The 18,130-nt window shown below is 43.8% G+C and overlaps 1 protein-coding gene across 1 annotated transcript in view; it reads right to left on the reverse strand.

Moving 5' to 3' along the window:
* Positions 1 to 18,130, reverse strand: part of LOC308154855 (activating molecule in BECN1-regulated autophagy protein 1A-like) — a gene marked incomplete at both ends in the record, with an annotated part of 167,542 nt that overhangs the window by 117,818 nt on the left and 31,594 nt on the right. The window contains 2 exons of the mRNA XM_080528073.1: positions 15,914 to 16,017; positions 17,786 to 17,866. Of these exons, the coding sequence (XP_080384199.1) occupies positions 15,914 to 16,017; positions 17,786 to 17,866 (185 nt within the window). The remainder of the gene's footprint in view (positions 1 to 15,913; positions 16,018 to 17,785; positions 17,867 to 18,130) is intronic.

Consider the following 18,130-nt stretch of genomic DNA (forward strand, 5'->3'; position numbering starts at 1 on the left):
TGTGGACACTCAGGAACTTGAAGCTGGAGACACACGCTCCACTTCCATCCCACTGATGCAGATGGGGCTGTGTTCGCAACACCTAGCTTTCCTGTAGTCCACAATGAGCTCCTTGGTCTTCTTGGTGTTGAGGGCCAGGTTGGCACACCACACGCCAGGTGTTGGACCTCCTCCCTGTCGGCTGACTCGTCGTTGTTACTGATCAGGCCTACCACCATGTTCATCAGATCGGAAGGATACGACCATTCCTCATCAGAGAAGCAGCGCAACTCTTGACCCAGTCACTGGTCATCTCCCGCCTTGACTCATCCAGAATGCTGCTGCACCTCTGCGACTGGCCCCACCAACTCTACGCCAACGCGGCAGTAACGCCGCCCGGTCACGTCTCTTCACTCTACTGGCTCCCCGCTGGTGGAATGAGCTTCCCACGGCTGTCAGAACTGCAGAGTCACTCCCCATCTTCCACCGGAGACTGAAGACCTCCATCTCTTCAGGTTACACCTTAACTGCTCCTCTTGACACATCTACTACCCCCCAGCACTGTGCCTCCTGAGACACTTGTTTCCCCATATACTGTGTCTCCTAAGACTTCTACTTCCCCCCCCCCCTTGTACTGTTTTGCCTGTGTTAAAAAAATATATAAAATGAAATAAAAATAAAATAAAATAAAAATATTTCTTCTTCTATCACGACGACTGCCAATGGCCCCTGGCCTGAGCTAGATTACTCTTCCTGCTACGACTGGTGAATTGACGATTCGTACCGTACACGCAGTGTGAAGTGCTACCGTAAGCCACCACAAGGGGGTGAGAAGAACTGTGAAGGATGTTTTGAAAAGAGAATGGTTTGCCTAATCAGACACGATGTAGATTGGTGCAATGAGGCCTGGCACAAACACAACAGAACAGTATTGTTTTTATGCAACTTGAAGATCAAGTGGAAGAGTGGATAACAAGTATGCAATATGTTACATATTGTATGTGCCTGGAGGTGGAAAACAAATCACAAATCAAACATCACAATAAAGCATTTCAGTAATATATTTTTTAAAGATGCTCCTTTTATGTCACATCCTGTTTTGGGGACTGAAAGCCTTGACTTTGTCATGGGTGTACCGAAGAGGAATAACTTTAACATAACAGAGAAAAGGATAGTTGTAACAACATGCCGAGCGCTCTGAAAATAGCAGCCAATGGAAACGGGAGTCTTCAGATTTGGAGTGCCCTGTGTTATGCACTGAAAAGCTGAGTGTTGCAGGGGCTTTATGTAAGGTTATCATCAGCAGCCTGGCGACGGGGATGCTTTAACATCCTCCCGGGGGCAAACTGGGGGACAAAACCAGGAGAGTCTGGGGTGATATCGAGTTCACAGACGCCCCCAAACAACCAACATGTCAATTCAGAACAGAGGTGAAAGGCTGCCACATATGGCATCAGCCCTGTCACAAGAGAAAACCCCAGAGGGTGAGAGGAGGAGTGATGGAGCAGCACTGAAAGCAACGCAGGTTCTCACAGTCATGGTGGGTGAATAATAATAATAATAATAATAATAATAATAATACAGAACACTCATATCTAAGTAACAGTAAGGCATAGATAGAGGAGGGCATAGATATAGATGGGCCATATAGAGGGCCACAGATAACCACAATCTAAAATACTTTACTTAAATACACTCTGTTCAATAAATCTGTTTTCTAAATGTGACATCTTCACACTATTCATAATAGGGAGACGAAATTCATGCAGTTACTATCAATGGTTTGCTGCCACACATCCTCGTGTGTAGAACAACACGTCATGTCACATCACTCCTCTGGCCCTTCAGTAGTGGGGTACATCATCATATCATATCACGGAGACTGCCAATGGCCCCCGGGCCTGAGCTAGATTACTCTTCCTGCTGCAACTGGTGAACTGATGATTCACTTGCTTAGTCAAATGTATTGATTGTAAAGGCCAATGCACACGGCGTGCGATTTTGTCGCACGACAACATTCGATTCTCAATTCACACCACCGAAGTGTGTGGGTGGGTGTGAATGGAGAATCGAATGTTGTCGTGGGACAATATCGCATCGCACGCCGTGTGCATTGTCTCATTCAAAACAATGGAAACGAATTCGCGGTGCGACAAAATCGCACGCCATGTGCATTGGGCTTAAGTCGCTTTGGAGTAAGGCGTCTGCTAAATGGAAAAAAGTAATAATAATAATTTAAAACTTAAATATAATAATAATATTTAAGACCCTGGTGCTTGCCTACAGTGCAACTAAGGGAACAGCTCCCACATACCTCTGTCCTTACACCCTAGCACAAGGACGTTGGTGCTAATCAAACAGTCAACCTAATCAATGAACAGCAATATTGACCCTCCCTTTTCTTTACTACTTGAATATCCTTAACCAATGCTTACTAACCTTTGCACTACTGATGTTTACAATACTACCGTTGCACATACTGTAGATTGCACGTCTCTTGATATAGCTTCTTCTTCTTCTGCACATTAGATACAGTCCATAAACCTCACTGTACAAGCTACCTAACTGTACATAACTCATAACTGTATATACCTCTAAACTAAACTGAAGTTTACAATACTACCTCTGCACATACTGTATATTGCAGTTACGCATCACTATCATTCTTGTTTTATTTATATCATGTTCTTATATCACTAGTACTTGTACTCTGCAATGACAGTAAAGTTTAGGTGACGTGACGTGAACAAGATGGCGGAGTAGAAGCCTCGCGGTTACTCTCCCTTCAATTTATCTAAGCAAACATTTATATTTATGCCACGAAATCTGATACTAAGCTACATCAGTTGAACGTTTATTAGTCTGTGTAGTCCTGTCCACAATGGCTACTCGTACGCGCAAAAACAAAGATACATTCGCTATGCCGATGGACGACGACGAAACCTCAGAGAGCGCTCTCACAGTGGCCTCTCTCGAGGCTACACTTAAACGCTATTTTAATATAGCAGAGAAAAACTCCAATGACCGATTCGACCGGCTGGAGACCCAGCTGGGATCCATGGAGGCAACCCTGACCAAACACGAGAAGGAGATTAGTGTACAACGCACTATCACCTCCAAGCTTCATGAGCGGGTAAAGGAATCCGAGGTCACTACCTCTCAACACAGCAGATCACTAGCTCAGCTCGAGTCCAAACTGGCATCCTTCGAGGATAGGAGCAGAAGGGACAACCTAAGAATGATCAATCTAAAGGAGGGAGAAGAATCGGGGAATGCAATGTCCTACCTCACTGCCAACTTCCCAATATGGTTCCCCTCCCTGGCTGACAAGCCGCTGGAGATCATGCGAGCTCACCGCACCGGGTCTCCTCGAGCGTCTTCACCACATCCCAGGTCCTTGATCATTAAATTCCTTCGCTTCACAGACAGAGACCGCATCCTCCAAGAATCAAGGAAAACTCCCGTGGAGATCGCCGGGCGCACCATCCGTTTTGCAGCGGATTACAGCGAGTATACTTCTAAACTCAGACGTCCCTGCTATCCGATCATGCACCGGGCTCGGGGACTGCGCTGTGAGGCATTCTTGCTGTACCCCGCGGTCATCAAGCTCATCCACAACTCTGAACACCATCTATTCCACGAACTATCAGAGGCAGAGAAGTTCCTTTCTTCACTTGAGGACAATTCCTGATCGGGGTAAGGCTCTTAACAAGAGCTCGCTCTAGACTTTGTTTTTCAAACGATAACTGTTGACGATAACATGCTGGACTTGTTTACTTCCTGGTGGGGCGTTACTCACGGAGGACGTCACTCCAATGACTCTCTTTGTTTATTTCTATCGTGTAGCAACTCAGTGAGTGTAAATCCGGCTAACATCGCTGTAAAACCACTATAGTTATTATTTTTGCTTTCTATTTACTGTAAATGCTGATCCAGCTGTATGGTGGCTGACTGTGTGCGACACATTTCGCAATCTGAACTCTATGATAGGTTGCTGACTAATCAGATTGAATAGCGGTATAATAGCCTAATGTTTTAAGTTTGCCTGTTCCACACAACCTTGCTTATTTGAGTATTTTGAACATATGGGGTGTCCCAATTTACGTATGACATTATAGGTAGCTTGAACACAATTATTGTTTTCTATAATAGAACTGAATAAATATATAATTTCATTGCTGATGGCTTTATAACCCCAAATGATACTTGAAAATTATTTCTTTTTTTCTTTGGTTTCTAATTCTGTATTATCATTATTTTTTATTATATATGGTAATTACTCAAACAAGGAATAGCTACAAGGGAGAGGGAGGGGTATCTGACTATCTTTTCTTCACTGTCACTTTTTTGGGGGGGAGGGGGGAGGTTGGGTGGGCTCTGGATGGACCTTTTTGTCCATTTATTTTTTGGGGGGGTTGGGGAAGAGGGGTGCCGATTGGGATTAGGGGGCAAGGGGTGGGTGGGCTATGATCATGGGGCTTATGGGGGGGTTGGGGGGGAGGGACAGGATCCTATGGTTGGAGCTCTTCGGTTAGTATCTTTCACTTTTTTCTTTTACCAAGATAGCTATGACTAACATTACACTTCTGTCTTGGAATGGGCGGGGCCTAAATATCCCTCATAAACGCACAAGCAGTGGTGTAGTCTAGTTTTTTCTAGTGGGTATACTGTGATTTTGCCCTCCCAGTCAGAGCGACACCTGTCCCGTAGCGGCACCCCATAAGCACCACCACACTCACTTATGCATACAGTATGCATCTACACCAGTGTTTGCTGCCTTGGGGGGGGGGGGGGGGGGTGGCATGGACTGTACTTGTACATCAAGCTGCCTCACGCTACAGAAACAGGAGATAGGCTCCTTCCCTATGGGCCGTTAGGCTCCAGAACCATTGGTTCTCAAGGCTACTTACTTATGTGGTCTTGACTACCTGTCCACTTTCTCACCTGGTTTTTGCTCTCTCTCTCTGGTGTGCCGAAACCATCCTGCTCTCTCCTTCTCTCCCTCCCTATCCTCCTCTTTCCCTCTTTTGCTGTCAACCAAAAGGCAAACATAACAACCAGAGTATTTATAATTTAATAAGAGGTATACATTGAATTCATATCAAATCATAACATAATTCTAATTGAATATTGGGTTGCTGTGGGCAATGCAGTCAGATACTGTCTTTACTTACTCTCTCACCTGTAAGAAAATCGTATGTCCAACTACAAAAAACAGACATTTCCAATGAGTGAGGGTTTGTTCCAATGCTTCAATCCACTGTCCATATACTGTAAATATACCATTATGGTATTACCAAAAAGCCCAATTCTAGCAGAATAAGAAAGATTGTATATCTACTTTAAGTAAAATAATAAAGTGCCTCCAGTTAGCTCTTTAGCTGGCATGTGTGCAGCAGACTAGCTCATCTAATCACCTCTGAGCTAGCTAGCTTGCTAGTTCTTTGACACTATTATTCACACCATGAAACTATAATCAGACACTTTCTAATCACAATAATTAGCGAAACCTAGGATGGTAAGGGGAGGCAGGGCAATACCGCTACCTGATTGGTTGGCGAAGCACTCCCTCATTGCCTGCCTCCCCCTACCATCCTAGGTTTCGCAAATTCGCGGCCCGCCCACCCCAAGGCTCTGTAGGGGAAATACTGAGACTAGCATTCTGAACGACTGGTTATGCGATAACAAACATGGCAGAAAGTTCGAAGTAAGTGCTTCGTAACACAGACGGGGTGAATTTTATGAATGAAAGTGAAAGTTCTGTCACAAAACGCCGTTACGTATCCTCGCGCATTTTCTAGTGGGTATACGCAAATCCTTGTCCTTTCCTAGTGGGTATACGGCGTAGTCCTGCGTATCACGTAGACTACACCACTGCGCACAAGTACCTTAGACTTTCTACAGAGAAAAAAGATAGATGTGGCCTTCTTTCAGGAATCTCACCTATTGGAAAAAGATGTTAGTAGATTACAGAATAAATATTACCATGTAATTGCCTCCTCCTCAAATACCAAAAAAAAAAGGGGAGTAGTGATCGTTGCCAAGCGCAGTTTTCAGTTTAAAGATCTAGGATCTGGGAAAGACTCTGAGGGCAGAGTAAGCTATATAAAAATGATGGTAAATGATAAGAAACTGGCCTTTGTTTCAGTATATGCACCAAATTCCTTTGATATTGGCTTTTATGACTACTTAACTAAATTGATGTTTGATCTATCTGATTTTGGTTTAATAATAGGGGGTGACTTTAATGCTGTATGGCTACACACGATGGACAGAACTGGGGTTAACGAGGGGAGAGAGCAACACCTGGCGTCCTCTGCACTAAGGAAATGGGCTAGTGACTGTGCTGTGGTAGATGTCTGGCGTTCTTCTAACCCCTCCGTGAAAGAATTCACTTGTTTCTCCTCTCGACACAGATCATTCTCTCGCATAGATTATATTTTTATATCCAAACATCTGTATGATAAGACATCAGATTTTAATTTACTTCCTATGTCTCTCTCTGACCACAGGGCGGTCTTTGGCAGAGTAGCGATCTCCTTGAAGCCTAAAAAGGCTCCTCGCTGGCGTTTTAACTCCACCCTTTTGCAGAATGAATCATTCCTAAAGGAAATGAAGGAACAACTTGATGAGTTTATTGTAATTAATAAGCCATCTGTGGATGATCCTGGTATTCTCTGGGATGCGGTGAAGGGGTTCATTAGGGATAAAACTATTGGTTTTGCCTCTAATCTACACAAATCCAGATTAAAACATATTCAAGACTTAGAAAAGAAAATTGCTGAACTGGAGATCACAATGACTCCGCATGTTACCCCTGAGCTAGTTCTTGAGAGAGAAGTGTTATTTAAAGATCTTAACCATCTTCTCAGACATAGAGCGGATTTCCTCATCCATAGAACTAGACAAAACCATTACTTGCACAGCGCACAGCCAAGCCATTTACTAGCCTCAAAACTTAAAACCAATGAACAACTAGCAAACATCTCTTCAATTAAAAGTTCTACAGGTACTTTGTGCACTGATCCAACAGAGGTTAACAATAACTTCTGGGCATTCTACTCGGCTCTATATACTTCTGAGATTGATTATAATGATCAAGCTGTTAGTTCTTTCTTGAACCCCTTACAGCTCCCCCAGCTTTCCCAAAATGACTCCCTTGATTTAGATTCTCCTATTACGCTATCTGAACTATACAAAGCTCTTTCATGCATGAATAAAGGCAAGTCACCAGGGTTAGACGGTCTACCACCTGAATTGTATCTGGCCTTTTGGCCCCAAGTTGGCCCCTTGCTATTGGGAATGATTCATTCTGCAATCAAAAATGGCTCCTTCTCCAAAAACAACAATATAGCTATAATCTCTTTGCTCTTGAAAAAGGGGAAGGACCCTACTGACTGCGGAAGCTATCGCCCCTTGTCAATTTTAAATACAGATACTAAACTGTACGCCAAAGTTCTAGCCTCTCGACTGGAACCATTTATGACTACCTTAGTGCATGAGGACCAAACAGGCTTCATTAAAAATCGCCTTGCCTCAGACAATGTTCGCCGCCTTCTCCATATTATTGACTCTTCGAATATTACTGATTCAGCAAATGCTATTCTCTCACTTGATGCTGAGAAAGCCTTTGATCGTCTCGAGTGGCACTTTTTATGGGCGGTTTTACGCTATATGGGCTTTGGAGATCATTATGTGGATATGATAAAACTACTATATTCTAACCCGACAGCAATGGTTCTGACAGGGAACACATGCTCTAAACAGTTCCCAGTATCCCGCAGCTCGCGCCAGGGTTGCCCTCTCTCTCCTTTGCTGTTTGCCCTATCTCTGGAACCTGTGGCCCAGGCCGTTCGCCAGTCAGTCACCCATGATCCTATTACGGTCCAGAACACCAAACATCACATATCTCTGTATGCTGATGATATCCTTCTTTTTATTCAGAATATCCCTCAGTCACTCCCTCACCTTCTAAACATCTTTAATAATTTTAGCCGAATTTCAGGTTACAAAATTAACTGGGGAAAATCAGCTCTATTGCCACTGAATGCCTCAGCTAGACAGTTAGATATCTCACTGAACATCCCAGTGGTCCAGAATATTAAATATCTAGGTATCACTATCTACCCCTCAATTTCAAACACAGTATCAATTAATTATAAGAATGTGCTGAAGGAGGTAGATTCTGATCTACAAAGGTGGAAAACTTCACCCCTCACATTTCATTCCCGTATCTCAGTTATTAAAATGAATATTCTTCCACGAATAAACTTTTTTAGTTCCATGCTCTCTCTAGCCCCACCAAGTGGTTATTGGAAGAAACTACACTCTATCTCTTCTCATTTTATATGGAGGGGGAAGAAGCCCAGACTCAAATTCTCAACCCTCCAGAGGCTAAAAAACGAAGGGGGATTGGGGCTACCAAACTTCGAATGGTATTATTGGTCCTTTGTGCTGCGTCCTCTCTCCACATGGTTTGATCCGGCTGCTCGTGTTTCTTGGCGCCCCTTAGAGGAAAACATTGTCCATCCTCATAGGTTACAAGATGTAATATACTGTAACATTTCTATTAAACAGTCCAAATTGAAATTCGGCACCATCATCACTGAATTAATCTCAGTTTGGCGATGCGCAGAAAAGCTCAGCAAAATCTCAACCAAATGGTACCTCCATTCGCCTATATTTAAAAATTCAATTCTCCAGTTGGGAGGCCGTCCAATCTCATTTCCCCAGTGGAGTGACAAGGGAGTTCACACATTCTCAGATTTATTTGGGGCTGAGGGTCTCCGCTCATTCCAAGACATTCAGAGAAACTTTAATTTACCGGGTACGTCCTTCTTTTTCTACCTTCAATTACGTACAGCTATGCGCACATACGGGGTACCCTGGAATAGCTCATTAGACATACATCCATTTCACATAGCATTCACCAGACCCAGGGGTCAGGTCTCAGCTCTTTACTCCATCCTGGTTAAGGCTTCTTTAAAACCATTACACATTGACAGAGTGTGGAAAGATACTTTATCACACAATAACATAAATTGGCAATTAATTTGGCAAAACATATCCCTTTCCTCCAGAAATCCCAACCACCAGGTTATCCATTTCAATTTTACTCATAGGACATACTTCACTCCATATCTGCTACATAAAATAAAGACCATACCTTCACCTAACTGTACTCTTTGCACCCGAAATACAGTTGGCACCTTTTTTCATATGGTATGGGAATGCCCGGGAGTGGCTGATTTCTGGAGGACAGTTTGTGATGCTTTGTCCCTGATCCTGTCCAAACACATTCCACACTCACCATTAGTCCTATTGTTAAATGACAGTTCAAACCTGGATCTAAACATCAAACAAAGACGCATCTGGCTGGCCGGCCTTACAGCAGCCAAAAGGCTTATAGCTTGCAGGTGGAAGTCACCCCATTTCTTGACTACGCAGAGATGGATATTAGACTTCATTGACATAGCCAGCATGGAACACTGGATAGCCAACAGGCATCATGCAATTTCGGACAATGTTTCATGCTGGGACCAAACTATAACCATCCTCAAGACACTATTATAGGCTAATCGATTTGCTCCTTCCATAGGGTCCTGTAGGGAGGGGGGGGGGGGGGGGGGCGGGGGGCTGTGATTGGGTGGGGGGTGGTGGGCGGGGGGCTGTGATAGGGGGGGGGTGGGTGGCGGGGGGGTTGTGATTGGGCGGATGGGTGGGAGGTATCTGGCGGGAGGGACATTTGTGGGAGGAGGGGTAGGTGGGGAATTATTGGGGTAAAGGGAGATTGGGAAGGGAAGGGGAGGGGGGGGGGTTGAAAAGTTTTATGCGCATTTTGTATTTGTACTGGTAAACCGTATTTGTGTTATTCTATTTTCTCCTTTGTTTATTTGTATGTTACCACTCCCCTTGTTTTACTCCCTGAAATAATAATAAAAAATTGATCACAAAAAAAGTAAAGTTTAATCTAGTCTTACTAATAGGCCTGTGTTCAAGTCAATGAAGAAGCACTGCAGTGGCATAATTTCTCTCTAAAACTTGGGTACGGCAGAATCATTGGGGCAGATATTCCAAATCATTAATTTGGTGGAGGGTCAGGAGTCCTCTGCCCGGAAAATGTGGTCTTCTGTAAGCACATTTCATGCAATTATATTTTTAATCAGCAGTTCACTGGCTACCAACCCACAACACTGGGAACACCCCCCCACCCCCTCGGAAACACAAGATTTACGTCAAGCAAGTGTTCAATTGTTGAATTTGCCTAATTGAGTACGCTTATAGGCACTGCTGTGCAAATGAAATTAACATTGTTAATATTTTTGTTTTAGTTTTTTTTATTCCCACGGTACCTTTTGATTACTTTTGCTTTAGCTACACAGTAACCTACCCTTGAATTGTTTTAGTGAAGGCTGCATACGCTATTTCATGCAAACAATTATAATAAAATAAGTAGGCTGAATGGGCTACATACATAATGGAACCAATAGAAACAGAGATTTTCTATACAAGATACGAGGAGACCTATAATTGCCAAACTACACATAATTAGAGTTAATGTAGGCGTAGTTTAACCACAACACATTGACACTCATGCCTTGGACTAAAGTGTTTTAATTACTTTCATAATTCTCTCCAGTCCTGGATCCTGCTTCACCAGTTGTTGTATAACTCTGAGGCTCAGCGTATGCTGTTGCGCTGATCCAATAAGCCGCCTGACTTTTCAGTTGACTGTAGCGAGGTAGTTCAGTTTAGTAGTCGTTCAAACGGTCTTACTACATCAAAGTTTCTGTGTTCAATTGTGATGCCTCCCACTCTGCCTGCATATTGGCTGTGGCTGGAGCCTGGGCAGAGTGGGTGGGTCGTTAGGCTGAGTGGTGTGTGTCACCTGGGTTTGGGGAGCTGGGGATGTATATATAAGATGGGTGTGTCCTCAGCTCTCTCTCTTCCTTCCTTTGCTTTGGTTCTGTTAGGGTTGTTTGTAAGGTCTCTGGGTACCAGGTTTTGGGGCCTTTCAGTTTTACACTACATACATCCATACACCTCTTACACATACAACATACATTCTACAACCATTCACTCATGGCATACACTACTGACTCTTATCCATATTCAGATACATAGGTTAGTTAGTTTATTTTGGTTTATTTACTTAAATAAAACTTTAATTGTATTATTTAAACACATGTGTGGACTCCCTTATTTGTTACTACCTTCGGGTGTGTAACATCAACAAGTTGAAGAAACCAAGAGCGCCGTCTGAAATCGGCGCAGTGAATGATGCTTTTAACCTGCACTTCTCATCTGACTTTCCCTGGACTTTCTGAGTCACATCATTTTGAGTGTGTGTGCTGTGCCTGCACCCCTCCCTAACCTGTCTCTCTACACAGGTCAGCCATTGCCACCCATATGATTGGTAATTGCAGTGGGTTCAGGGTTCACCATCTGAAGAGATAATATCATGCTGTCCCCTCCTCTCCTTACCCCTATGCTGACAAGGCCACGTCATTGCAGGTCAGCCCTCTTCATTTTGGGATTCTCCTTGGGCATCACAAGCAGATTGGTAAAATGGTAAATGGACTGACTATATAGCACCAATGGCCTCTCATTCACACATTCACACACCAATGGCGGCAAGCTACCGTGCAAGGCGCCGGCCCGCTCATTGGGAGCAGTTTTGGGATTAAGTGTCTTGCTCAAGGACACTTCAACATGTGGCCAGCCGGGGCTCGAACCGCCGATCTGCCAACCTTGCGATCGTTAAGACGCCGGCTCTACCTCCTGCGCCACAGATTGGCCACTGAGATGAGAACGCAGGCCAGCAGCAGATGCCGTACAGTATTAAACGCAATCCTCAACTGCCTCTCCGGCTCCGATTGATATGACATGCATGTACTGGTACCTCAGGACTTTATGAAAGTTTCATGTAAGACTGACAGTTAACCCCCCACACCGAGCAGCAGGAGTTCTTTGAAAAACTATAACTGCCAGACATGTACCGGCATATTTATTTTTGGAATGATTAAGCACTGGCATTTCTTACTCTTACATAAAGGCAAAATATACATCGTGTATGGTCACTACTGTCCTCTACTGGTGGATTAAATCAGCAAGATTCAATAAGCGCATCATCGGCACCGACTGATCCCCCTCGGAGAGACTCAGGAAGTACAGGATCCTCAGGTCCCGTACCAGCAGGCTCCAGAACAGCTTCTTTCACAGAGCTGTCACTCTGATAAACAATCCCTCCACACACACACACACACACTCTGATGAACAATCCCCCCCACATACTCTGTTGTATCCCCCCCCCCCTCCCTCAATTTCAACGGCATCCAAAACAAAAGAAGAAGACCACATCGATCATCAGCTCTGCTGCATAACTGTGAACCATAATTAATGTCCAGCTCTCTGCTGCTGTGCTACATCCAAAACTGTGCTACGTCCAAAACACACACACACACACACACACACACACACACACACACACACACACACACACACACCTGGCATTTCAAGAAGGGCACTCCAAACCATCAACACTGGCACAGTAATCAGTGTAGGAGATAAAAGGCTCTCTGTGTGGATGGGAGCAGATGGGGTTTGCAGAGCGACGGCTCACCTGACTCAAGGGGCCTCTAACCTGATAACTGGGCAACCTCTGTACACACACTCTATTCACACACATATTCAAGTTACTTGGGATGCTGTCTATTCCCTTTGTTCTCTGAACTACACGTACACATCTCCATCAGAGATACAGGCATGGTACAGTAAGCAGTTCTGATGCAGATTAGCAGGAAAGAAGAAACATTATTTACAAAAAGGTAATAAATGTTGTTAATAAAGGTTGTTAGATGACAGGTAGAGACATGACTCCGATCTGGGGAGAAAATGTGGTGTTTGTCAGGAGGTTTAAGATCATATTTGTCAGTGGGCAAGGAAAGGCAAATGACAGTGAAACACTACAGTAAGAGATATACAGTTAGGTCCAGAAATATTTGGACAGTGACACAATATCCATAATTTTGGCTCTGTATGCCACCACAATGGATTTGAAATGAAACAATCGAGATGCAATTGAAGTGCAGGCTTTCAGCTTTAATTCAAGAGGTTGAACAAAGATATTGTATGAAACGTTTAGGAATTGCCACCATTTTTATACATACCCTATTTTCGGGGGCTCAAATGTAATTGGACAAATTAACATAATCATAAATAAAATGTTAATGTTTAATACTTTGTCGAGAATCCTTTGCAGGCAATGACTGCCTGAAGTCTGGAACCCACGGACATCATCAAATGCTGGGTTTCCTCCTTTGTGATGCTTTGCCAGGCCTTTACTGCAGGTGTCTTCAGTTGTTGTTTGTTTGTGGGTCTTTCTGCCTTTAGTTTTGTCTTCAGCAAGTGAAATGCATGCTCGATCAGGTTGAGATCAGGTGACTGACTCGGCCATTGCAGAATGCTCCACTTCTTTGCCTTGAAAAACTCCTGGGTTGCTTATACAATATGTTTTGGGTCATTGTCCATCTGTATTGTGAAGCTCCATCCAATCAACTTTGCTGAATTTGTCTGAATCTGAGCAGACAGTATATCCCTAAACACTTCAGAATTCATCTGTCTGCTTCTGTCTTCTGTCACATCATCAATAAACACTAGTGACCCTGTGCCATTGAAAGCCATGCATGTCCATACCATCACACTGCCTCCACCATTTTTTACAGATGATGTGGTATGCGTCGGATCATGAGCCGTTCCAAGCCTTCTCCATACTTTTTTCTTCCCATCATGCTGGTACAGGTTGATCTTAGTTTCATCTGTCCAAAGAATGCTGTTCCAGAACTGGGCTGGCTTTTTTAGAATTGTTTTGGCAAAGTCTAATCTGGCCCAAACTGTTACTTTGGCTACTCCTAATGTTCCCGCTATCTCTCTTTTGGTTGTTTTTGCAGCCTAAGGATGGCCTGTTTCACTTGCATTGAGAGCTCCGTTGACTGCATGTTGTGCGTATACAGCAACAGCTTCCAAATGCAAATGCCACACTTGGAATCAACTCAGACCTTTTACCTGCTTAATTGATAATGGAATAATGAAGGAATAGCCCACACAGGTCCATGAAACAGCTTGAAAAAGAGGGAGCTACATATTAAAGAGCTGTAATTCCTAAACCATTCCTTCAATTTGGATGTGAATACCCTTACCCTAAAGCTGAGTCTGTACTTTGAGCCCATATTCATTATATAACTGTAACTTGAAGATGTTTTGGTAAACAGCTAAAATAAGACAACTTCCGTCTGTGTCCAAATATATATGGACCTAACTGTATACTCACTGAACACTTAAATTAGGAACACTATACGAAGATTTGGTAGGGCCTCCCTTTGCTCTCAAAACAGCCTAAATTCTTCATGGTATTGATTCCACAAGATGTTTTTTTCCCAATTGATTTTTCAGGTGCACTTTCAAGCCGTGAATCCCGTTCTACCACATCCCAAAGGTGTTGGATTAGATTCAGATCAGGTGACTGGGAAGGCCACTGAAGAACACTGAAGCTAGTATCATGTTCATGAAACCAGTTTGAGACGACTTTGTGACATTAGTGCATTATCATGCTGTAAGTAGCCATTAGAAGATGGGCACGTTGTGGCTATGAAGGGGTGCACATGGTCAGCAACAACAATACTCAAACAGGCTGTGGCGTTCAAGAGATGATTGATTGGTATTAACGTCCCCAGAGTGTGTGCCATGAAAACACTCCCCACACCATTACACCACCTCCACCAGCTTGGACTGTTTGACAGGTGTACAGGTGTTCGTAACAAAGTGTTTGGAGAGTATAAATCTCCACTACAGGTCTCCCTTCTGTGTCTTCAATGTTCAGACAACAAGAAAAATCGGGGGGGGGGGGAATTTCTTAGATTGACATAAGAAGCTAAAAAAAAAAAAAAAACATTCTCCTCCATCACCTCTGAGGTGAGTGGAGAGTCAGAAGAGTAATCAGAGCCCATTAATAATGGATAAGAATGCTTGAGATGGCGGGTTGAAAGAAATCTACATTTTTTTTACACGAACCGATCAAATCCGTGTTTTTTTTCTTTTTTCTAAGTTTTGCTCTTCGGATTGCAGTGTGGGTGTTCCAGCATGTTTGCGAGAGTGTGGGTGGCAGACTGAAAGAGGTTCTGAAGCACACTCTCCTCCGACGAATTCATTATTTGCACGTCCACATCAATACCACTGGAGCATGGAGGATTGTGTTGGGAGAGAGTGGGTGGGAGAGAGCACAGGAGGCCAGTCATTACGCTAGGGCCCTCTTCGCAAACACTTACCTGCGTTCGCTAGCACTAATACTGGCCAAATCAGGAGTGGCTTGAACTGGCTCATCCAGCCTGAAATGGTACACTGTGTGGGAAGACCGGGTCCTGAAGCGTCAACGTGATCTGAAACATTAACGGAGTGGCCGCCCGCCCGCCCGCCTGCCTGACTGACTCTGCTCCCAGCCCCCCCCCCAGGGTCCAACAGCAGAAACATACAGCAACCCCCTATGTTATGCCCTTAAGCTAAATGTCTTACCTGTACAGTCTGTGTTGCTTGCTTTTAGTCTGCTTACCGTGCTTATACAGTATGTACCCTCTTTTTAACCACCTATGATTAATGTATGCTCTTTTAACCCCCTATGTTATGCCCTTAAGCTTGTCCTGTCTACTTTTTTGTGCCTAGGTCTACTTATATTTTATCTTTTAAATTTACTTTTTTCCTCCAGGGAGCCGTATAAAACATCATGGCATAGGGACTGCGGATGAAAACAAGCTTTCGGGCTAACTCTGGCGTATTTACAATTTATTTTTGTTTTATTAATATGCACTGTCCCTTGAATAAATAAATTAATCTGAATCTGAACACACAGACAGTACACAGGAAGGGAGGGGACGGTAACTACCTGCCAGGACCCTGTTGACAGAGGAATGGGTGGCCAGGCCAGGCTGTCCTCTCTCGTGGTGGAAAATCCCGGCGTAGGGCAGGTACTCAGGCAGGAGGAACCGCCTTGGAGGAGGGAGGGGAAGGAGGAGCAGGTTAGAAGGATTCAGGCAACAACAACACCCCTGCCAGCATTTAAACAGGCCCTCAAAACCCACCTCTTCAAGCTTGCCGTCACCAGTTAACCCTCTCCCCCTCCCTTGAAAACCTTGTTTCAATCACATACTCATGATCTTCCAGTGTGCAGTTGTGCTATATTGTGCACTTCTCTTGTTTTAGGGAAACATATTCAAAACAATGTGCCTATGCAAAAGTTGTATTATATATTTTATTTTATTTTTTAGTAAAGTGGCCGTAACTATCGGGGCAGACAGTGAAGCATTTATTCTTATTTTGGTCCTACACTCTGAAAGTTTGAATTTGAAATCAAACACTGAATACGTACAGAATTGTCAGCTTTTATTTGAGGTTGTATGAACATTGGTTTAATCATTTCCAAAAAAAGCCAATCATTTTTATACAAAGTCCTCCTATTTCACATCATTTGTGCAGGCATAAGATGGCGGGCAATAGATATTAGACAGACAGATAATAGACAGAGAGATAATAGACAGCGCTTTTATGCCTGCCCAAATGACGCAGGCATTAGCATTTGGAGGCCAGGCTACAGCTCAACATAAAGAGCCTGAAGTGCCTAAAACACCCTGCAGAATTCTGGAGAAGGGAGAAAAAAAAAAGAGCTGCTGCCCAAGATCCACAGCACTCCCCCTCCTCTGGGAGATATAGTGGAGGGAGTGTTGTAGCTTGGGCATGTAATGGGCTGCCAATGGAACTGGCTCACTTCATTGATGATGCAATGGCTGTCAGGGCCAAAAAAGTGGAAAGTTCTTAACTTGCCAACGACAATCCCTCGATGTTAAATCCAACTGAACACAGTGACACATTCATCTGCTGAAGATGAGGCGAAAGAAGCCCCAAGTGAAGATGGCTGCAGTACAGGCCTGGCAGAGCGTCACCAGAGAAGAGAGACAGAGCCTGGCGGGGGTCAAGGGGTCACAGACTCCAGGCAGTTATCCCATGATGCAAAGAATTTGCGACCAAGTAGCCTACTAAATAGTACTTGACTTCAACATTATATCTGTCCCAGTGCTTTTGGTGGCCTGACATCGGGGGGGAACTATGCATACAAATTGTTCTAAGTGGTGAAACCAATATGTACCAAAAAAAATAATACCAAGAAATAATAATACCTGAGAATCTATACATCAATAATTGTTTGATTACAAATCCAAACTTTTGGAGTACCGGTATTAGAGCCAAAAGAACAAAGAATACTTCACTGTCCTAATAATTATGGAGGGCACTGTATATCTATTTCTGTCTTTGTGTGTTTCTGCATATTGCTTGAGAGTGTGGCCCTCTGGGTAACTAGAGAAATCAGTGTTATGGAATTTAGTACTACAGTTGGCCTCAGTTGGCCTGAACCAAACTGAACTAAAATGAATAAATCAATGCTAATCAACTGCTAATCCCAACGCTCCCAATGCTAATATATATATATATATATATATATATATATATATATATATATATATATATATTTATGCTAATCTATCTAATACTTTCTTGCTTGTGCGCCGGCTACTCATCTCAGCTGTGTTGGCGGGGGTATGGCAGAGGGACCTTATGTCTATTTTGGTCAATGATCATTTGCAATGTGGCTCTCTGGTTGCCAAGAGTACCACTGCGTTAGGTGTTCACACAAACTGGCACAAAACCCAGCCGATCGTTGCCATGGAACGGAAAAACAACCAGCCAACTTGAAGGTACTCACCGGGGAACAAAGCGTCCCAGGGAGGGGGCAGACATTCGAGCGTTGCGTGGAGCTCTGTGTCTGGTGCGATCGACGTTGTCCCTGTGAGGACACAGACGGACAGACGGACAGACAGACAGACAGACAGACACACAGACACACAGACACACAGACCAGTCAGATGGACAATATACAAAGATGTCGATGCATGATTAACATAAAAAACCCAAGTCACACGCGTTCATATCTCGAGCCCAGAAAAACATCACATCTGAGCCCACTACAAAGCTACTGCATCAATGGAAATGGTGTTGTGTAAACTTAATATCGCCCTAAGACTGGGATGCACTGTGCCAGACCGTAGGG

The sequence above is a fragment of the Nansenia antarctica genome, assembly GCF_963989245.1.
Source record: "Nansenia antarctica genome assembly, chromosome: 4".
In the NCBI taxonomy this organism is placed as follows: Eukaryota; Metazoa; Chordata; class Actinopteri; order Argentiniformes; family Microstomatidae; genus Nansenia; species Nansenia antarctica.